General features: G+C 34.6%; 1 protein-coding gene across 6 annotated transcripts in view; it reads left to right on the top strand.

The window, feature by feature from the left end:
• ttk (zinc finger and BTB domain-containing protein ttk) overlaps window positions 1–24,204 on the top strand; it is a 36,518-nt gene extending 12,314 nt beyond the window's left edge. For 3 of the 6 annotated variants that reach the window (XM_088271441.1, XM_088271442.1, XM_088271443.1), the window contains exons 2-3: window positions 1,037–1,945; window positions 15,679–24,204. In XM_088271441.1, coding sequence (XP_088127567.1) covers window positions 1,276–1,945; window positions 15,679–16,361 — 1,353 coding nt within the window. In that variant the 5' untranslated portion in view covers window positions 1,037–1,275 and the 3' untranslated portion in view covers window positions 16,362–24,204. Of the gene's footprint in view, window positions 1–1,036; window positions 1,946–3,338; window positions 5,011–15,678 lie in introns of those variants that run through there. The other 3 variants (XM_088271438.1, XM_088271439.1, XM_088271440.1) reach the window with 1 other exon arrangement.
• Window positions 24,205–24,519: the final 315 nt, after the last annotated feature.

Genomic DNA, 24,519 nt, shown 5'->3' with positions numbered 1-24,519 from the left:
TCGGAAAGGAAAGATGATTAGCCCCACGCATATTCTCATACATATATTCTTCTTATTCTTCTTTAACCTTCTGTCTTCGACTGCTGGATATAGGCCTCTTATGTATCCTTCCATCTGTTGCTGCTTGCAGCCAGTTCCTACCCTCCACAGCGGCTGTGGTCGGACCATTTTTTTTGGGGTCTTCCGACTCCTCTTTTAATCTCCCAAGGTCTCCATCTCAAAATTTTAGGGGGGGTATACATATCGCTCACTCCTTTCAAGAACGTCATAAATCAAAAAACGTGATTTTTCAGGAGAACGTTTTTAAAGTTTAAAAATATAATACAATTTATTAAAAATAAATATCATGCCACTTATTGAACTTTTAACTGTGCAACAGATCTTTTAAGGTAAAACCTAAAGGTTTTTTCTCCATTTAAAAAATATCTAATATATTTATAAAAATAACTTAACAATACATTTTCTTAAAAATGCAAAAACAACACTTTCTGCCCTGTAGCAGGTAAATATTAAGTTAAAAATATGCCTCTTTTGCTGGAATATAGTAGATTTTCTGGGCATTCCGAAAACATGCACAACTGAAAATTGTCGATTTTTGATTTATGACGTTCTTGAAAGGAGTGAGCGATATGTATATTAAAGTGGAATTTATTTCCACATTAGAAATGGAGAAAGTATGGTTGGTAGGAAAAATGGTAAAGTAATTGCGGTCAGGTTGCATACCGGTACTAGCTTTCATATCTTTCAAATAAATTCGTAAACGCTTTTAAAATACGTATATTTATATTTGCCTACAAATTGTGTGCTGCTCGTGCTGTCTGACATCTCAGCAGTTGGAAAGGAATCAACTTATTCAATGACTCTTGATGCGGGACATTTAATGATGAGCACTGATATTTGACATTCACTGACCGTCTGGAATAACACACTTTCTATAAGTCACACAACTTTGGTTCTGACTGTTTGCCTTTGTCACGTTGGGCTATGAGAGTACCATTTAGTAGTACCATGTAGTAATGTGATGTTTTTGTTTCAGGGTTCGCAAGTGATATCCACCCAATCGCACGAAGCAACACCAAGAAACCAAATATATATTAAGATTTAAATGAAAGGCGAAATAATAAGAATAAATGAAGATATCGTCACACGACGCGCAGAGAATATATTTATATTTACACCCGTTATATCTATAAAGAGAGATAAATTATATTTTTACACTAGCGGAGAGCCGCATGAGCGTAGCGGACCTCGCCAGAGGCTACTGAACACGGCGAGATGGCGTCGCAGAGGTTCTGTCTGCGCTGGAACAACCACCAGTCCAACCTGCTGTCCCAGTTCGACCAGCTGCTGCACGCGGAGACCTTCACGGACGTCACGCTGGCCGTGGAGGGGCAGCTGCTCAAGGCGCACAAGATGGTGCTGTCCGCCTGCAGCCCCTACTTCCAGGCGCTGTTCGTGAGCCACCAGGAGAAGCACCCCATCGTCATCCTCAAGGACGTGCCCTACGCGGACATGAAGAGCCTGCTGGACTTCATGTACCGCGGCGAGGTGAGCGTGGACCAGGAGCGGCTCACGGCCTTCCTGCGCGTGGCGGAGAGCCTGCGCATCAAGGGGCTCACGGAGGTGAGCGAGGAGAAGGCCGAGCCCGCGCCCGGCCCGCCGCCGCAGCTGCACCGCCTGCCGCGCGCCGCGCCCGGCCTGCTGCTGCCGCTGCTGGGCGGCCTGCAGCCCAAGCGCAAGCGCGGCCGCCCGCGCAAGCTCAGCGGCGGCGAGGAGGAACCGCCGCGCGCGCACGCGCCCCACCCCGCGCCCGAGCGCCTCGACCCGCCGCCAGCCGACGGCTTCCACGCCGAGGACGGCGCCTCGGGCGACGAGGAGGCGCTGCTCATCGACGAGGGCGACGACCACCCACCCGCCTCGCCGCAGGAGCTCTCCGACACCCCGGGTGAGTCCAACTCCGTCATCTTTCTCCCTTCATCTCGCCTCAAAATGTGTTCAAATAACTATTTTCTTATTCGCGGGTATTTCACACCAGCGTAGTTAATTTCTTCTAGCTGTATGGGTGTATGGGTGGAAAATAACAGTCTTTTTTATTGAGACTTTCCATTGTTATTTGCTCATTAGCTGTGTATATAGGTAAACGAGCCTTTGAATCATAACTTGCAGTCGAGATAAAGATAAGCCGACAAAATGTTTATTCTTTATGTTTGGCTCGGTACAGCCCTGGTTTATGGTTTTCTCTAGAAAGTCCTCGAGTATGTGCGGATGCATGCCGACATCCGGAGAAATGCTCGCCGCAATATAGTTTTATGCGCAAAGATGGAACGCCTCGTGTACGAGGAGTATCGCTTGTCTTATCACAAACTGTTTCATCACCCGCCCAATGTGATCCTTGGTTTTGGTTGTAAATATAAACTGTACATACTCCATCTCTCATGCAATGTGCCCCAAAGCTAAACAGCAGCTAGGCTGCCATCATCCCGGAACATGTAGAAGTGTGCATCTCCATACCTCCCCTCGCCGCAGTGGTGGCGGACGTACCCTTTCTCCTTGTGCTATGACCTGTAAATACTACTCGGGGGTGGATCTTCCCCTCTCCTCCCGACGGTGCGCCGCTGAGCACACGGTCGGAAGGGGAGAGGGACGATCTCTGTAAATACATATTGGCCTCTTGTATATAAGTAGTCTCGGTTTGGGTTCGCTATCGGCCGGAGGATGTGTAGGTAGAGGAAATCAAAAAAGGGAAAAGCTAAAGGGACATAAGCGTCACGCGAACGTAGGCGGCGACGGTTCGATTCGGGCAGTGAACATTTAGCGCGCGCCCGAGCGCGGTCGCGTACACCTATTGGCAAGCCAAGACGAACGTGAGGGTAAGTGGAGTCTTGAGTTATGTGTTTGTGGAATACTCGGCCACGTATCCGCCAGTGGGAACTGCGCTACAAAGGGAAGAGCTAAAGGGGAATAGCCGGAGGGATGTTACTTCACTCTAGTCAGACTCGCACCCTTGTGCATCCGCTGCCAGAAGTTACTGGGGACTTGTCGGGTTCGTAGGTTGCGGTTGGTTTCCGTGAGCGCCAAGGCTTATTCCCTACAGCTTTTCCTTTTGTTTTGGTTCTCGACACCTGGTGATATGTGCGGAATACGTCTACACCCAATAGAGAATCCCATCATCAGATCTCATCTTCACTTCCGACCGCATGTGTTTGATTCGCAATAATCTCTGTAGATAAACTCGAGTATTCTCTATTACGGTGTTTAGACATCTTCCAGCCTTGAAATACGTCAAATATTTGCAACTACACTCTCTTCCTGTGTGATAGCGATGAACGTGCTTTCAGATGGCGACAAGACTTCTCGGAACGCCAACAACTCTAATGGACCCACTGAAAACGGCTGCGTGAAATCGGAACCCTCGGAAGGAAGCCCTCTGCTGGACTCGTACAACGACCCGGTGGAGTACAAGTACACTCCGCGCCTGGCCACCAGCCCCGCCGCCGGGCGGGACTCGGACGACCGCGACTCGCTGTCGGGACACAGGATTAGCATAAGCAAAAACCTCAAACCAAAGAACAAGAAATTCTTGGCGCACTCGGCCAAGGCGCGCGCGCGGAACCTTTTCAACCAGCTGTCCGGCCTGAACCTCAACAACTTCGACAAGTTCCCTCCGGAGGGGGCGCTCATGCCCACGCTGGCCTCGCAGCTGTTCACCTCGGAGCTGGAGCAGAGGGCGCTGCCCGAGTCGGAGCTGCCGCCCGCCAACTGGTACGCCTCGCTGAACCTCAAGTCGCCGCAGATGGACGAGGCCAGCGAGTCGGTGCGCGACTTCTGCTTCAAGGAGGGGGAGAATGTGTTCCGCTGCAAGGTGTGCTCGCGGGTGTACACGCACATCAGCAACTTCTGCCGCCACTACGTGACCTCCCACAAGAAGGACGTCAAGGTGTTCCCGTGCCCCATCTGCCTCAAGGAGTTCACGCGCAAGGACAACATGGTGGCGCACCTCAAGATAATCCACAAGAACCAAGACTCGCAGTCGGCGGTCTGAGCCCCCCTAGATTCGCTATTTTGAGGACTGAAGGAACGTTAGAGGACGAATTTAGAAGTGCCTACATTGCCTTGTAGTGGTTTTTCCTACCGTAGATTTGTTTTAAGCTTTATCGAAAAGATTTAGAGCGTTTGTTTTACGATAATTCGTTACCTTCATCGCCTCAAAATATGTACGCAATTCTGAACCGCATTCAAAATACTTTCCATTATTTTTTGTCACTCGAAGAATATCGGTTTACGACTATTTATTTCCCCCTTCTTCGACTGCTATTGCAGAATTTCCCCACGATTTTTCCGTTGACGGAAGATTATTTCGCGGTACGCCGCGTTTAACAATATTAGACGAATTCGTTTCGTACTATTCTACGCTGACTTAACTGAAATTATTTATACTTATGTTTTTGTGTAAACCAATGATTTAGGATGTCGGCCGCACTCGGTGATCGGCAGAGTCTGAGAGGTTGTATCGCATCGCGGATGCCTCGATTCTCGTCGGCCGGGGTGAGAGCGCCAGTTATTGTGCAATATTTTTGTGATATATATATATATTCTCGCTAACAATTTCAGATTAATTTACAAACTGACAATATTATTAGTCGCCGGTGCGTCGCGCCGCGCCGGTGACGACATAATGGAAAGTATTACGTCTTAACACAACAATATTCTAAATTAGATATTTCCCCATTAGCACGGAACTAGCGAGTGCAATTCTTAGAAATAGGAGACAGGTAAAATATACAGTTTCCCGATTAGCGTTGTTACATTTCAATTTCGATTATACAGAAAACACCCCCGTAACGTTAGCAGTTCTTTTATTTTTCTATTAAATAGTTAGTCAGGGTAATTACGCAACTATACTTAAACAAGATACTTAGTGATTGAGAGCTGAAAACACTTAGTTAATAAAACATAGATATTAATATTATTATTGGTGGTTATTCAAAGTGAAAAAAAAAGAAATATAAATCTAAGTTAGGTACTGCAAAATTTCATGGCCTTATTGACAACAATATTTCGTGTAATGAGAGTTGTTGGATTATTTAAAAAAGAAAATTTAAACGTGTATTTATTCGGGAGTATGAGATACTCGCGACGGGTGCGTTATATATTGTATTTACGAGAAAAATTGTACCTTGTTTGACAAGATACGCCCAAAGGGCCTTCTTCTAAATCTAGACACGCGAGTTGCCTCCTTAATGTACTTGTACTTATGAGATGTTTAATGTACATAGATATTGTCTTATTTTACGGGATTCCATTTGCCGCTACTTTAGCCTATTTCGTGTCGCCTTCCCAGAGTCGTACGTGTGACGGACATATACGATCTTTAGGAATGGCGCGCGTGGATAAAAGCGGGATATTCTGTCGACCTAATCTGGCAGCTTTTTTGTTTGTCGGCAAAATGCAATATGGTTTAGATTGATTTATTTTGCGTCGTTGTCTTGCCTGTCAGTACGCCCGCCGAACTTGTACAATCGTTGAATTATTAATACCGAGAAACATTTATCGTATTGTTCCTAGAGCCGGCCGTTCCGGGTCTCCTGCGAGGTTACGCTCCCCCGGCGTCGTCGGGTAGGAAACTCCCCGGAGCGGTCGAGCATTTTAACATTGTTCAAATGATAATTTATTAATTATTTATTATAAATCCTTATGTGTAATACACAACCGTTATGGCGCTATATATTTAATTTGTGGAGAGAAGTTGAATTATTTTTATTTATACGCCTAAAGAAATCTCCCTTTAATATTGAATAATTTATATTTATGCTAGGTGAAAAGTTATACTCCTTGTTGATATATTTATATAATTATTTAAATTAAAATATTATAATGAATATATTTTGAAGCGAAGATGTGGTAGGATAAATTTCTACGCCGGATCTTGCTAATAGAGTTTACTGAATAAATTGTTGGTAATTTTATGAAAAATGGTTGCAGATATATTTTTTAAATATAAAGAAATTTAGTAACTTAATTGTGTGTTATGTAAAGGGTTCAAATTTTGCAATTGTGAAATGAAACGTAATTAAAACGATTCTTCGAAAGCCGCGTCGATTCTTTATAGATGTCAAAAATTTAACATAGTTCATAGAACCCGACTGTTTTCTTTTGTTTTGACATTTTGAACAAAGTTTTGCCTCCATTTTGAGCGCGTGTAACATAGATAAAATGTCATATTTGTATATTTTCTCTATGATCATACTCCTAACCTATACTAGTGCTAGCCATGTGCCTTGCCTACCTATAATAAGTAGAAGTAATGAATAGCTTAGAAAAATAAAACCTTTTTGAAAATTGAAATTATTTTTGAATGAATTAGCCATTCGGGACCAAGAGCTAAATTCATTTATACTTTTTTCTAGAATTTTCATTCACAATTGCGAAATTCCGAGCGAGCGAAGGAGATTAATAGAAGACTTAAAATTTTCTCAATTGCCTTAGATGAAGAAATAATAAAAATGCTTAATATATATATATTAATATATACCTATATAAGTTGGGAAAATGTGGTGATATTTTATTAAAAAAATGAAAGATATAAATCTTACAACAAGACTGTAGAATCAATTGAATTTGGAAAAGGGGGTAAAAGATGTATCCGCACCGGAATCGAATCGATGACCCCATTTTTTATGTAATGACTTTTGGCAAAACTTGGAGGGGAAACAAATCCCCTTCATCGGTGCGTGTCTTTTTGTGGTAGCTTCCAAAACGAAATGAGAATAAAACATTATTATTGTTAGATTACAATGTGCCCTATCTACACTCACCCTAGCAAGTAATGTTAAATTTTGGATAAATTATAAAATTTGTGTTGTAATAACTTAGTTGATATATTTTTAGTAGTTCATCCAACATGTTTTTATTTGACTATGTGAAACATACTTTATGTACCTATGCTGGATGATTTTTAGATTTTACCTGTGGCGAGAGGTTCTTCCGCAGTGCGGCAACACCGCCGAGAATTGTCTGACAATTTGAATTCAAAAAAAAAAAAAAAAAATCTTTTTTGTTGCCAGTCATCTAGGCAAGTAGGTACTTTTGTTCTGTATACTGGTAATTTGAATTTTTGTTTTCGAAATGGCCGCACTGCGGAAACCGATTTCCTTACAATGTACTGTAATTATTGTCGAGCTCTTTTATTATTTATATATTATTATTGTTTACATTAGGTGATTGGAGAATAAAATAATAGAGTTTTATTTTACAACGTTAAAACGTCTTGTTAATTAATGTTATTTAATTATTTTGTTGTAGTTATTATTTCCTTGGTCATTTTTACTTTAGATTTATTTATCGCAACTATTTTTACAATTATTATTTGAGCCCCCATTTTGTTCATTATTTATTTATATTTCTTGTTGATTCTTACACACACCAAAGGTTATGGGACGCTCTCCTATCTTGAATGCAAATCGTTGTTGAATTTGTTAAATTATATTATTTATTTTACATAAATAGCTCCTCGACTGTAAAGAGGATACAGCATTTTATGGTTTACTAATCCTGTCGCTTATGTCAACCGAAAAACAAAACTTAAAAGCTCATATTTATTTTGCAAATTATTTGCTGTACGGATCCAAAACATGATTTTTATTTTTCGTTTGACAAAGTGATCTATCCATTAGTTGAAAGCGGGAATGTTTTATTATGAAAATAATCTGTTCAAACTTTAAAAAAATATTTTTATTTTTAATATTTAAACATGTTTCATAACTTGCCCCGCTTTTTTTTTATTCTTGTTTGTCTAAAATATTTCAATGGCAGCACTTTTTTCTACGGAACAATTTTAAAATTTGAATTAAACGGAGAAAATTAATGAATGGTTTGCATTTTGTTTTAGTTTAAAAAAATAGATTAATAAGTATAGATTTACTTCTTTAAATGCCAAATCTACGCCAAGTACTGAATCTACTGATCTCTTATAAAATTTATACGCTATTTTATTAAACTTATCGAGTTTACGACAGATTATTTTCGTAATTTCTTCCAACTTCAACTATTGCAGACAAAATCTTGCCAAGAATAATTTAAAAGATTAACACAACATAATCATAGTTATTTACTGTTATATCTTAACTTATTTGTTATTTTACACATCCAAACGTGGATGTGGTCGTCCACGTGGCCAGACAGATGTACTTATAAGAAAAAATAATGCAAAATGAGACACTTAATTTTTCGACGATGCGGAGACTTTTAATTTTTTTGAAAATGTGTAAAAAAAGAAGTATTGTACGAGGTATGGGGAATTCAAGAATTTCACAAAGGTAATGAGATGGTGCTAACTGTACGTATTTTTGGAATACATTACTGTTTTATTTTAAATTTACTGTTCCCGAAACACGATTGTTTTTAAAATTAATTTTAAAGTACTTAGACTTTTTTCCTTTGCACATCTTACTTAAATTTTTATTTGCCGCGCGCATTGATTGTTTTTATATAATGTGTCATGTTTTTTTTTTTTATGTCACAGCTTTTTATGTAGAATTTTATTGTACATCGGATTTTATTACGCTTTGCAAATTTTATTTCCGTATTGAACAAACATTTAGTTAGTTTTTGAAAATGTGATATTAAAAAAATCTCTGTAATTTTAAATTGTGAAGAGTTTGACTATCGATGTTATAGACGTCAGATGAGAAGAAGATCTTTACGATTTATATTTAGAGATATAAATATCATACTATACAGATCTTTAATAATCTAATTGAAAATCAATAAATGTAATCTGATGTGTTGAACAATCCCGCCAATTTTAATAGCGGTATTCAATGTACTTGTTAAAACTTTAAATTTGACATTGAAAAAAAAAAAATAATAATAAAACCCTTATCCGCACCCCAATGGTGCATAGGGCACTGCGTCATATAAACGTAGTGTTATCTTGATCGTTTACACATGAAGGAAAGGTGATCAGCCCTCCGCTTCAGGTACCAGTCCAGGGTGATATTGAATAAATATGACAGTGAAAAAATCACTTATATTTATTTTACCCCCCTTGGGAATCGAACCCGGGACCTCCAGAACGGTAGCCGAGCGTGCTGACCATTACACTACGGAGGCGGATTGAAAAATAATAATAATAAAAAACACCCTGTAATTTGAAATCATCATTTATCTAGTAAATTACCGCCACTCTTAAAATTTCTGTAATGTTTAAATTTCTAAAGACAATAAGTAGAAATTTGGATAAACTCTATTATTTCTGCACATTCTCTATGTTTTTTTGCATTCTAAAAATGCCACTTTGATGGTTGGTTTAACGCAAATAATTGGTATAATTTTTTTAAATGTTTTTTTTTTTTACAAATACTGCCCAAATACATTTTTTTTAAAAGATGAAAAATAATGCTACATTGCAGTTAAAGAAATTAACCAAATTTTGTTCACTGCGTCAATTTTTAAACATATAATGTTTATTTCTTACACAATACCTTCAGCAAATCGAATATGTGTGATTATTAAACATTGCCGATTTAAACATAATCAAATAAAATATAATTAAATAAATTATTTATTAAATTATTTATTTCATTTAATTAAATAATTAAATAAAATGAAATAAAAATGTTATACTCAATTCACTCCATGATATTTCGCAAGGCGTAACATGTCCGATGTAACAATTTTAATATTATCAATGCATATGAATTTTATTTACTTGCAATCTTTGAGGCTATATTATTATTTAATTAATGTTTAGTGAGTTAAGAACTAGTTTAGCTGTGTACAACTTTATTTGATAGTGTTTTTTTTTAAAAATGTATTGTCGATTCTTCGGAGGGATCGCTTAAAAAGAATTCAATATGGTGGTTTGCCTTCTGTGTCAACTCTCTCGCGGAATGCACGGGAGGATATTGTTTTAAAAATGGATATAAATATGTGAATTGACAAATTAATTACCATCATTTCATACAACTACGGTCTAAACTCTAAACTTACTCCATTTTTATTTTTACTGCGGAGTCTAAAACAGAGTCAGAGGCTTTTCAAAGGATGTTTTGTGAAAAATGTGTAGGCAGGAAAACAAAGGTTTTTGTCAGTCTATTTGTGGATTACATATTTCAATTTTCCTTATAAACCAATGTTCCAAAGACCAAAGTTGCAATATGAAGCTCGCAACAATAGCCCATTCGATATTTCCTTTAGTAAATCAATGAAGCAACATTTCGGAAAATGGTTTTGTTTTTATCCTACTGACTTGCAAAAAAATGCTGTCAAAGTGTAATCCAATACCATAGCAATACCATTTAATCTATTTTTTTTTTCATTTAATGGTTACGTAGATATCATTCATGTTTCAGATATTAGGTTTCTTCCACGCGCAGCCATTTGGGCCGTATTTGAGAATTGTCATCGTAGTTGTGTGAAATTACCGCAGTTAAAGTTTTTCACCTCAGCCTTTGTAGTGTAGTGGTTAACGCATTTGGCTACGAAGCATCGTTTGATTGATATCAATATTATAATGTAATTTTTCATCCTCAATATTTTTAATATAACCCTGAATTGGTGATAATTTAAGATCAAATCGAACGCACAGTAGTCAAATGTGCTTAAAACCACACGAGGCTGTCAAAATTGACTTTTTTATCACATATTTTGAAACTAAAATTAAATTACCTTTATCCAACTGGTGCAAAATGATCGGAATACATAAACCCTAGATCACGGGACTTGTTTCAATGTATCTTAATACGGGACTATAGTAAAATGTACGTCGATAAGAAAAACTCACATTTTGCTAAAAATGTTTACTATAAACATTTGAAAAATAATATAATATAATAGTTTTTTTGAGAACTTTATATAAAATATGGGTAAAAAAATAATATACACGCTAATTGTCACTACATTCTTTATATGTGTTGCCTCGGTGCTCCCCGCTGATTGGATGTCCGTCGTAAATTTTACAAATATCCCGTAATATAGGGTCAAAATTATTATTCCAATCGTAGTTTTCAATAGTGTAATTATAGAGTAGAACAAATTGTAACTTTAAAAAGTACTCGATTTAAACAATATCCTTCCGTTCGCATTCCGTTGGTTTTTTTATTCCTCATCGGTACTAAAAGGCCGTTTTCTTAAAAAAATTATGCTTTTTTTAAATTTCATATAAATAAGTCCTGAAGTTCTTGATTACGACTGGAAGTGTTGCTTGCCCTGATAAACCTCAAATAGAGGATTCCTATTATAATTAGTCCCTAATATTATAGTTGTGTTCCGATGGCAATATTTAGATACATACATAATTCTATTAGTTAATTTAAAAGGTTTACGGATGAGAATAGCGGTTGTCTTGGTCTGGGAATTTGCGCAACTTGGATACAGCGCAAAAACGTCAAAATTAATACCAATCTAGAATTATCCAGCTAATATCAATTACAAGTTTATTTATTAACCAATATAAAAATATTGTTGAAATTTGAAGTCACATATTTTGGACCATCAAAAAAGTAAATATTAACTATATTTGATTCGCAACCAATTTTAACTAAGTCAACATTATATTTTGTTATCATTTTATTATTGCCTCTGAAATTAGAAAGCCGTAGCGTGAGTAGTTTGTTTGTGATTATTTTAATTAAAGAAATAATGGATTAATATCATATAAAAATTGAAGTGTTGCCATGAAAATTACACGGGCTGACTGCGCTCAATTTTGACTCCATTTAATTCCAGCCAAGAGTTTTGTTGTGTTGATTTTTCCATACTAGCAAATTCTCAACGCCGAGAAAAAGCAATGCTTGCCCACAAAGGTAATCCTTTTAAAACCGTAATATATTATTATAATTTATTTATTTTTATCAGCGCTTTCGAGTGTTGATTTTTGTTATAATTTAAGTTTTATTTCATATATTTTTGAAAGGTTTTCCTGCTAATGTCGTTATGATTACGCCGTCTGCGATCATGTCTTTACTGGATGGGTTTATTTTATTTATTGTTACTTTTGTTGATTTACAAATAATATAAAGAATTGCCAAATGTTTAATTTACAAGATTATTTATTATAAATAATATAAATATTTTACTTTATTCAATCCCTTTTGCATCTTTTATGGGTGTTTTAGACATTTAATTGCAAAAAAAATAAAAACAAAGATTTTTAAAACCTCTCTTTTCCCAAAAATTGCTTTTAAAATATTTATTTTTTAAAAACTTTCGCATAATGCAAAAACTAATCCTTCATCCAAATAATGTTTTATTTTTCCTGTTACGGTTTTTATCATGTTTTTCTGTTGTCTTTAGATGTTTCCCTGTTATGATTTGTTTTGTAGATGTATTATTTATAAAGTTATAATTTAATTTTAAAATAAAGGATTTATTTTCAGAATTTCGTTTTTATTTATGTTTTACAAATTATTACCACATTACTAACATATTTTTACAATTCACTAAAAATCACTAATTTCACTTGTAACCTTTCTCTGGCTAAATCGTAAAATGATTATTCTATACCAGTGTTCCGCAAACTTTTTCTCTTCGTACACCTGCCAAATCAAGAAAGTTTGGAGGAACAAAGAAAAAAACAAAGTTTATTTAATATTTATTTATAATTCAAATTAATTTAATGCTAAAATATATATAACATATTATGTTTAATGCGAAATGTGAGCCTGCTTAACTGAGCACAGGCGATCAAAATTTTGAGGAATTGTTGATAAGGCTGTGTTATCTTCACTAAACTAGACTTTTTTTTCGCGGCACACCAATTAATCACCATGATACACCAGTGTGCCGCGGCACACACTTTGTGCAACACAGTTCTATACAAACAGTCATGTCCGGCACTTTTGGTTATGAACAGAAAAGGGTCAACTTAGTGACTTTTGTTTATCTACTTGCAAAGCAAACATTTGATAGTTTCCTATATTAATTTGTGTACAGTGGAACCTCTCATAACGAACATAATTCGTTCCAGAATCTTACTCTTTAAGCGAAAGATTTTTTGTTTTGTCTGGTGCGGAAGTCCCAGCTCACAAGTAAATGTCGTGAAAAAGGGACTTACCCTTCCCTGTAACTCATGCGAAATGTCACCTCGTTAAGGGAGAAACTTTTTCACTTTTCTGTTACTCGTTATGAGAGGTTCCACTGCACTTACAATTTGGCAACATATTTATTGTAACTGCAGACAGTTGGTAGAATTCCATATTGAATTGTTGGGTAATATATCCAAAAAAAACAAGGTTTGTTGGATTGAATTCTACATTTATTTATGTATATCTTAATACGTGACGCGTTTCGTCTTATGAATACATTATCAGGGTATTTGATAATGTCCTAAGAAGACGAAACGCGTCACATATTAACATATACATAAATAAATGTAGAATTCAATCCAACAAGCCTTGTTTTATTTTGGATATATTACCCAACAAATTAAATACATTAATTGATTCGGCAGTCACTTTGTGGTAAAATTTATCCATTTTTAATTAATGTTTTACTTAGTAAATACCACTATTTCTTCAAATCTACAGTGACACGTGTTTCGATGCATTCCGCATCATTTTCAAACACCGTATGTGTATGTTATATTTTTCCAACACCAATCTTTTATCTGCATTCATAAATTTAAAAGTAGGAGTATTTATACCATTGAATAGTGCATAATGCGGTCTCCTATGCACCATTGGGGGCAGGTTTTTGTGTGAAAGAGAAAGACGAAAGATGATCTCTTTATTATTTTTTTAAAGTACGGCAAACTCCAAATTATTCAAAGTTTAGTTAGTAAGCTAGCACCTTTGAGTCATCCTTCCCGGCATAAAATTATTGTAATAAGTATTAGTTTGAGGAAGATTGGTTTGTAATATTATGTCAAAAATATTCATGTGAGAAAAAAACACTTTTGCCGATACATAGTTAATAAACCCAGATGGAGTAAACACTTGTCGGGTTGTGGTCCCGTAGTTAGTGTCACGGACTCTCAAGTCATAGTTTCTCGGTTCCAACCCACTCTACCACAATTCAATACCTGTTTCTAATAATGAGCCGCTCGGCTGTCCAAATTTAAAACACAGTAAGGGACATTTTTTTTGTAGTAGGTTTTTTTTGCATCAATGGACTAAGTAGACTCGGTCCAAAAATGCAAAAAAAACCTACTACAAAAAAAATGTCCCTTACTGTGTTTTAAATTTGGACAGCCGCGCTTAGGCTCACAGAAATAGTATGAAATTGAAATATTTTTGTAAATTATAAAAACAAAAATATTTGTCTTTTTTTTTGTAATAATACAAAAAATTAAACTTTATTTAGAAGGTTAAGGTTGTGCCTTCAACCCTCTAACATCACACTGAATGGTTGAGAACAGGTTTATCCTCTTCTGTTTGCATCCAATGGTGCATAGGGCACTGAATCGCATTGGCCCAGTGTTATCTTCATTGTTAATTACATCAGAGCTAGTTTTGTCCCTCAGGTTGATTTTACGTAAATATTGAAAGTGAAAATTTATTTTCATTGTCTTGGGAATCGAACCCGGGACCTCCAGCACGGTAACCAAGCACGCTAACCGCTACGCCAAAGAGCCAGGCTTATAGAAAATTATTGTGTTAATTTGTCTTAAATCTATTATTAATTATCATGTACGTTGGAAAGGCAAAACAGAATAAGCAGCAAATTTATGAAGAAATTTAAATATATTACAAAAAAAAAAATTCTCTTTAATTTGATAAAAATAGGTATAATAATTTATAATACATTACGTGAGGTTATATATTAATAAATCAAATATCACAATAAATTAACTGACAACATCACTGTTGCACATATAGAGCTAGTTATTTTAATTCTTTAGAATAAAAGTAACGTGAAAATGCTTTTAGCAAAGATTAAAAAAAAATATTGCATTGTTTTTTTTTCGTTATTCATATTCATAGTTGATTATATTTTATTTTATTTTATTATAATATATATAACACCAATTTCTGATTTAAATATTTATAATAATATTCCTTTTTTTGCCATGCTCTATCAAGGATACAATCGAATGGAAAAGTAAGATTTGCATGTTTAAATACAATTTCATTTTTTGTTGGTCGTCATAAGTAGTATTATAATACAGACCACTCCTATGTTGACTATCGTGAGCCAAATATTACTGTAATTCATTGTATTTTTAGTTGCACTAAGAAAAAAAAAGTAATTAAATTAATTTTTTGTACGCAAGCCAAACTCGGACAACTTAGTAGAAATGTCCCCGATGAAATTATTGTAAATTTTTCTTGTGTAAAACATTATTTGGCTTACGGTGGTGCATGTAGGAGAGCTCGAAATGTTAAATTCTTACTCAATTTTTAGATAATGCGACTCAAGGACAGCCAGCTAAATTACAGTCTAAATTAAGTATCGATTAAAGGAATCTGCAATGTAACGAATTTTTAATGTTTTAAAAATATTTCGTTATAAAGTTGACCATTTTTGGTAACAATGATTCTCTTATCTATTGAAAATTAATTTTTGTGGTTTGTCTGGTTTTCAATTTGAGCGCAAACGAGTATTATTAATTTGAAAATGAATTTTTATTATGTCAACCGTAGTGTTATTTTTTTGCACATTTTATTTAGTCGATGTTGTGGCATACCTCGGTCCTCGAGAGATATGGCGGTCGTTATAATGGTTTTCTTCAATTTTCAGGCAAAACTCCCCCCGGCCTCCTGACGCCTAAATCCGAACCCTGCAGCGAATCCAAACAGTCGGGCGATCACTCGGGCAAGATCAGAGTCAACCCGCTCACCCAGACCGCCACCACTTCCAACGCCAACGCCTTCGACTCCCTCCCGAACTTCCACACGGACACCCTGAACAACAACAACCTTCCGCTCAGCCAACAGAGCTCCCCGAGACAGCCCATCAGACGCCGGGTGCGTCGGCGGGCCAACTCCGCCTCCAACGACCCGGCCGAGCAGCTCACGGAGATGTCCGTCAGAGGGCTCAACTTGTTTCGCTACGCGTCGGTGAACGAGGGGATCTATCAGTGCACGGAATGCGCGAAAGAAAACATACAAAAGACGTTTAAAAACAAGTACTCTTTCCAGAGGCACGCGTTTCTTTATCACGAGGGCAAGCAGCGTAAGGTCTTCCCCTGCCCCGTCTGCTCTAAGGAGTTCTCCAGACCCGACAAGATGAAGAACCACATGAAGACCACGCACGAGTGCTACGTGCCCAAGGACTGCCCCTTCCCGCCCGGCTACTTCATGATGGCGGGCTCCGAGTCGCCCATACCCTCCGGGATGAAGATAGACTCTCCCGTGCCCATGGGGCTCAAGATGGAGTCCCCCGGCGGGCCGGACTCCTCCCCGGACCAGGCGGGCATCTGAGGAACGCGACGGTCCTAAATAATTCCACCACGCCCTGCTCTGAGCTCCGAGCGCTTGTACTTCTCGTCTTGTAGCTCTGTGCGGATGACCTTTAGCTCTACTTATGGTCTTCAATTTTTAGCAATTTAGTAGGCAAATTCCATGAGTCATTTATACATAGCGGGATCTTTCCCCTTAATGCAATTTATAGCATGGATACAAAATTTAATGAGTGATTTCACTCTCACAGCATAATTCTTCATTTTTACAGCTTACAAAACTGTATAACTCTCACTGAAAACAAAAAAATATATATGCTTATTTCAGAAATATTTTAATTTGAATTATTTTGTATTATTAAATGTTATGGATTTAAAATAACTTGAATATAATTTTGTTTATTCTTTACGTCATATTTTCTAGATTCAATGTGCCACAATATCACATTGCTAGGGATTTGTAAAGAAAATATTCACAAAAGAGTCCGATAGATACCATACTTAGCTTAAAAATGGCCCGCACAAAGCTAAAGAGCGAGAACTATAGTCGAATTTATGATCGCATCCAAAATATATTTTTTACTCGTGTTGCTTTCGCCGCGACATTAGAATTTTTTACCATTCCCCGGATCGGCGGATTGAATACAATAGTGTTGTTACCATTGTACTGCGTAGTTAATGTAACGAGATGGTGGCATTTAGGAGGTGGTCGGGACTGAATGGGCGCGTGGATTTTTATTTAGGCGTGACAATATTGTATTACCACTTCTGTAGCATCGGCCAGTGTCCCTGTAATGTTATATACAGAGTTAGAGGATTGTTTTTTTATATTACTGATCTAGACTTAGGATGGAGAACTCCGCAATGTGAGTAAATAGATAAACTTATTATGCACAGTCTTTTAAAATCCACTTATTTTTCTACGTATAACATAAATGCACCTCTTTACGTTAATTTAAATAAATATTAGGTCGTAACGCGTGAAATGTCGTGTTAGGTTGATACATTACAAAATGGTTGAGTAGTGTGTATTGCAATTTTTATTTTCTATTACATCTTTTCATTTACGGAAGATACTATTTTAAGTGTGTTATTTAAATATATCATCATATTTAAAGGATCAAAAGATCTTGAAAGATAAATCTTTCAAGGTTCTAATGATGTATGAAAATCAAATCTTTGTTTATAATTTTCTGTTTTAAAAATGAAGAAACACAAGACGGCTTATCATCAGATAGCAATTGATGCCCCTTGCCTCTCATGCGTCCTGTGCTCCGCTCTTCTACTCTTGTTGAGACTTCTAACTTGAAGAGACTGCTAGCTCCTCCTACAAAAGCGTGCGCGTATGTCTGATATGGACGATTGTATGGAGCATTGGGAAAGAAACACTACTGCCACGTCACGGATAGCTATGAAGCTTGCAAAGATGTCCTTTTGTGTGTAATTTGAATCATCCATATCTTAGAAAATTCATTTATCATCAACATTCTAAATAAAACCAATTTATTAAAAAGAATCATTACATTATTATAGTAATATACACGTTTGATAAGCATAGGGAGTAGGATCAGATAAAAAGTTTTGGGGATGAAAGTGACAGGATTCCAAAGAGAAAGGAGTGATATCGTAAGGTGTGAGGTATAAAGATTAAAGTGAGGTGTAAATCCAAAATGTCAAATGTTGAGGTAAGAAAAATTAGTACTTTTTTAAATGCCAGTTTTAAGAAGCTAAACAAAATTATTGAACATACTTCTTAAATACTGGCACTAAAAAAACACTAATTTCTTTCATCTTGACATTCAACATTTTGGAAAAAACGATTCTCACAGGATGTTATTACGTAATATTTCAGACATTTCTCGAAGGTTATTAGAAAAGGTTTATTTGTCATCCGGAATCTTACATTATGGGGTGAAGTTGACATGGATGATTGCAAGTTCCAACACTGTTTGATGATAATAAGTAAAAGGTACAACACTCGACCATAATGTACTGAGAAAATGCGAGATTTCACGTGTTAGGACCTGGGTAAATTGTTTTATTTGAGGTGGAGAGTTGAAGATACAATACCAGTAGTAGATGTATAAGTTTACACTTGAAAATATTTATGCGTAAGAATGAATACTGTTTAGAAGGATTAACGTAAGTTGCGTAGAGTACAAGATAAATATATAAAGTTATATATATATTATATTAATACTATTAAACATAGATTTTATTAACGTCTACATTTAAGTTTGAATACTTCAGTTTATAACAAATATAGTTATATTTTTAGTGTTCGCGCATTTAATGCGATGTTTTTACTGTATACATTATTGATCTAGACTTGTTAAATATAATATTATTTTATGTCTGCACATATTTTAAGCAACGGGTTCTTTACTTCTTTCTTTTTATTTAATAGTTTATGTTTGACGAGTGGTCAAGAGCCGCTGAGTAATGCACAAGGCGTATATTTTATTTTTTTCTACATTGAAAGAGAGCTAGAAAGTCGTCTATATAGGTACTTAGGTAGACTTGTTTAGAGACATCTGTTGTGTCATCTCCTGTTGTCTGATCACGCCGTCATCTGTGGCCGACGCAAGTTTGTAAATACGCTCTTTTTTATGTTTTGACTTTGCTATCTGAGCGAAGATTTCTATAAATGTTTATATATACTAAAAATATATAGGAGAGTTCAAAAAACATAGGGTATCGAACGATTAAACGTTTCGGGGCGGAGTTTAGGTTAGGAATTTTTGAAAATCAATGAAATCAAAAGTCTTCCGTATATTTTTAAAAGCTAACAGCTATTTATAGCAAATTTGCCTTACTAAATATTCACCAGAAAAAAATTGATTAGTTGCGCACAGAGGTTTTTTTAGTTCTTTTTACTACAAGATATTTTTTTAATTTACCTGCATTACTTTGGTTTATTTAAAAGGAAAAATAATAATAATAAATATAATTTTAGCTTTTTTCCAAAGTGAACTCATTCCAACTTTTTCAACTGTAGCGTTAAAATTACACATAAAAAAGCCGATTAAACAACATATGTGTTACTGATTTTTAGAAATCTGGATATAGACAAAAAAATACTCCCCAAAGTTCTTAGGAATCATAAAAAAAACAATATTTTATCTGCGCTTTTAAATTAATTCACTTAGGAAATAAAAGCCTCAATTTTCATAAATTTTTCCTGCTTTTAGCCCAAAAATATACATGGATTATTTAAATTTGACATCCTGTTATACCATACCTCATATCTGACATTATAGATAAATTTAGCCCAGAAGGATTGGCGATGGCGTTTGACAAAAATAAAAATAAAATTATTTTAAACTTTTATATTGTGACAAATTTGAGAGAAATTCTCCTATTCCTTTACTAATTTTAAACATTTTTCTTAACTTAATTTCCCCCATTTATAAATAATACTTCGTCGTCAACAAACATAAAATATTTCCAAAGAAGGTATTGTCATCCATACGCAATTATGCATAACACGCAGAATCGTACGCAATTGAATTTTAATAATTTGATATTGAAAATTTGTCAGATATGAGCCAACAGCTGCCTTTGCACGTTTACTGATTTACGCTAGGATGCGTTATAGGCTTTTGCATTCATAAATTCCTTTTTAAAACATAATTAACCTACCACCAGGCAACCTTCCGCAGGAGCAGGCAGAGATATTAACAGCATTGTAGAATAGATTCCGGACAAGGAACTGAATCACTCAAGTACGCATGATACTGCGCACAATACACATTCTATTAGTATATCCAAATGCAGACTCTACTCTCATTGTCTTTTCTGGATTCCACCTATAAACACAATTACACAGAATGTACAAATTGTTGATGGATAAGTTTGTGTACTGTGCGTAGTTTCATAAATCGCTCACTCCTTTCAAGAACGATTTTAACGTTTAAAAATATAATACAATGTATTAAACATAATTATCAAGCCACTTATTGAAATTTTTACTGTGCAACCGATATTTTTAGGTAAAACCTGAAAGTTTTTTCTCCATTTGAAAAATATTTAGAATATTTATAAAAATAATTAAACAATACCTTTTCTTCAAAATTCAAAAACAACACTTTCTGCCCTGTAGCGGGTAAATATTAAGTTAAAAATATGCCTCTTTTGCTGGGATATAGTACATTTTCCGGGCATTCGATTTTTGATTTATGACGTTCTTGAAAGGAGTGAGCGAAATGTCAAACGAATCTACAATTCAAACGGACTATCATCCTTTTATATCTTTAGCAAGAGATGCAATATGGTAAGCTGAGGGTCTGCTATGCAGTCTTGAGCGCCGCTTAGACCTAGTGGATGCTTAGCTGTAGGTGATTTATTTTATTTTTAATATTTATATTTTTTAGGCATACCCTCTTAATCGTGTTTCATTTGTTTTTAGTTTTAAACTCTTGTAAAGGATTTTGTTTATTTTTTTTTTAGTTTTTGTGATAGATACACGATGTGAATGTATCGCAACATGGTTGCATGTATTTTATTTTATTTTTCTCTCGAATTGTCCCCATTTCTGTTTGAAATGTACTCTTAGTTTGAAGTTTTTGTTAATATTATTTTAGTCTACAATTGGCACAAGTCAAATTTCCCGTACTTTATTAGAATTAGCTCTACAAGAGGCGCACATTTTTTATTTTATTATTTCTTACGATCTTCGCTTCTACTAAAATGTATTTATTCTAAAAATATATTTACGGTTAGCATTGTCTTATTTTTTTTGTTGCTTATACATATTTTATTTGGTTTATTTAAGTAATACCTTTATTAAAATAAAGCACTTCTTTTTCGATAATTTTTTTATACTATTATAATAAAAAGTGGTTTATAATGATAATAATAATTTTGATTAATATTATTTATTTGTAAAAAAAAGGGTTTGGCACTTTTCATTGTCATTTTTTTTTCGTAAATTAAAAATTTGAAAACGGAAGACCAGTCCTTCGATTCTTAACAGTCGTAACAGTTTTATTGGGTCTTAACAGTCCACCGTAAGAACATAACCTCAAAATGTTTATCTGGAACCTGGAATGGATTCAAATTCCACAGAAAATGTTAGTTAAAACATGTCAAGGGGTTAGGACTTTTTCAAAGTTGCCTAAAAAGTGCAATCTACCTTCATTTATAATCATGAATCATGTTTTTTTTCAAGTTGATTTATTGAAACTGTTTTATCATATTTGTTTTTGGCATGATATAATTTTTTATATGTAACGGACGTGAATTTTCCGAGTTAAAAAAATGATCATGTTTTGCACACACTGCATTTTTTTCCAATTTTATACGCAAAGAATAAAGCGAATTATACGTAAAGAAATATATTATATAATGTTAATAATACTTTTAACAACATAATTTTTACATAAATATGTTTACTTCAGTTATTCTTTTAACTATCCGTTTATAAATATATAAATACGTACGCAATTGTTAAACATTTATTCATTTTAATATTGTCGACTCTTGGATATATATATTTTAAAAAATAAAATAAAGGTTTAAAGAAAATATTCACTTTACCTAACTGTTGATGGGTGCCCTTGAATCCGTGGAACAAAATTCAAACAGTTTAAGAGATTCGGCCATTTTTTCATGCCAAATTAATTTGACGTAAGAAATGGCGGGATATTTTTTGTTTGTTTTTGAATGGCTATGCTTTTTATGTCGACTGTTGCCAGTCAAAAGGGGGTGAGTAACAAATAGCTACCTTTCAGGAGATCAATTTGAAGAGCTTTAATTTTACAAATTCATGTTGCTTTCTTATTTTATGATAATTAGACGGAATGAAGTTTCGGCGATACTTGAAATACGTCTCTTGAAAAGCAGACATTTGTCACTTACACCCTCGGGTTGATCACAGTTCATATTAGGATCGGGACCCCTGAATTTGCTTTAATATCATTAAAAATACCCGCAATATAGTTATGGCAATAAAAAAAACAATTTCTAAAATACAAATTTAAAAATATTATAGTTAGTTACATTATTGTGAAATTTACTATCGTATTTGTGTTATGATATACAGTGAGACCTCCCTAAACGCTTAAGTATGACGCAGAAGTGTGGGATTCCTCAAAATCGCATGTGGTATCAGTGTTCTCCAAAACCGCAAACAATGTTTTATTACTTGCATAAGTTTTGCGGCTTTAGTATGTATATACTTGAAAGAAATATCCCTTTAAGTGCTGGAATCAATTGGAAACACATCCCCGTGTTAAGCAGAGTCTTACTGTATTCACTTTTATGATGAAAAAAGTGCCTTATAAAAATATTCTTAACCTATCGAGTTTTGATTTATGTTTTATATTATTTTTATATAAAATTTATTGTGTTTTTGAGGTACCGTGTTTGATGAAAAGTTTTATTGATTTCTTTTTTTATATAAACTCGTAATATTTCGTTTTTATTTTACCACAAATTTTTACTTCTCTAGTTTCATGTTGATTTGTCTTTTCATAAAAGGTATCACTCTTTTCATTTGTTTCATCCTTTAAAGCTTTTCTTTTCTTTTAAATTTCCCTTAAAGTGATAAATTAAGAAAAAGTCTGACGATAAGAGCATTTCTGTATTTATAACAATATTGAATTCAGAATGTTATTGACTTTCACGTAAATATTTAAAACCCACGAAACGTGGATGGCGTTAAATCCAATTTAGAAATATAAATTACGTAACAATTTAAGAAATTTGAATGACATCAGATATATTATTTTGAGATCTATGAATAAAATATTGAATATTTTATCCAATATTTCTGCGGTATAAATATTTACGTGAAGAATAAAGCTTTGGTTTGGTTGTTACCTGCAATAGGGCTTACTATTTTCCGTAGAATCTAATAGAAAATGCATGTCACAATAGCATCATTAAATGGATGACACAAATGTGTATTTTGGCAATTTTGTATTGTCATCTGTTGAAATAAGCAGTTTTTTTATTGCTTGAAATTACAAAATATTGACATTTGTGCTCTGGTTTCTATATCGCTCACTCCTTTCAAGAACGTCATAAATCAAAATATTAGATTTTTCAGGAGAACGTTTTTAAAGTTAAAAAATATAAGACAATGTATTTAAAATAAATATCAAGCCAGTTATTGAACTTTTTACTTTGCAACAGATCTTTTTAGGTAAAACCTGAAGGTTTTTCTCCATTTTAAAAATATTGAGTATATTTAAAAAAAAAATTAAATAATACCTTTTCTTCAAAATGCAAAAACAACACTTTCTGCTCTGTAGCGGGTAAATATTAAGTTTAAAATATGCCGCTTTTGCTGGGATATTGTACATTTTCTGGGCATTCCGAAAACATGCACAACCAAAAATTGACAATTTTTGATTTATGACGTTCTTGAAAGGAGTGAGCGATATATGCTTTTTGTGTGAGTTCTGCAAAGATGGCAAGCTTTATGTTGTACCGGCCGAACCAAAGCGGCTGAGACTGATGCAAGTTGCTTTATGTAAATGGCCAGGGCACTCGTTTCTCGCCGAGGACTTCCTAACTGCATATTGATGTGTCTCGAGGGAGATATGATGTATAACTGTTGTAATATTATTTCTATTCAAGCTGTTTACTTACAGATGTAATTATTTGGTTATGAAATAAAAAATATATATAGAAATTTTGTAATTAATACGTTTTATGATATAGATTATATTAAGGTTTTATTCAGTGTCACTCGATAGTGATTTGAACATAGGTTTAATACAAAATGCACACGCAAACATAGATATATAAAGTTTATAACTAATTACTAAAATGATTTATATTATTACACAGAATATTTCTATTTTAGTGTTGTATTGATAAAGTTAATTAAAAAAAATAAAACCATTATCAAATGTGAACGTCTTCTTGTTTTATTTCGTCACCTTCGTTGTAATATGCCGCTGATTATACGGTTTTGTATGAAAGCACACGGCGACACCGGAATACTGTCATCTATGGAGAAGGGGAAATATTACTGTCAACTGGTGTAGGTACAAACGTGTAAGTACTTTACCGTTTCGATGGCTGTCGACTTGTTTTGTCATTTATGTAGAATGTTTTCATTCAAAATGTCTATTCTACAAAAGTTATAAACAATAATCTCTTTAGACACATTGATAAACATTTTTATTTTAAAAAGATAAATATTTGTGTTTTTATTATTTTCACAAATA

This window comes from Brachycentrus maculatus, unplaced genomic scaffold (assembly GCF_059751285.1).
Source record: "Brachycentrus maculatus isolate JH-2025_06_01 unplaced genomic scaffold, ASM5975128v1 h1tg000440l, whole genome shotgun sequence".
Lineage (NCBI taxonomy): Eukaryota > Metazoa > Arthropoda > Insecta > Trichoptera > Brachycentridae > Brachycentrus > Brachycentrus maculatus.
The sequence above is the reverse complement of the archived record's forward strand: the minus strand, read 5'-3'. Positions and strand labels throughout refer to the sequence as shown.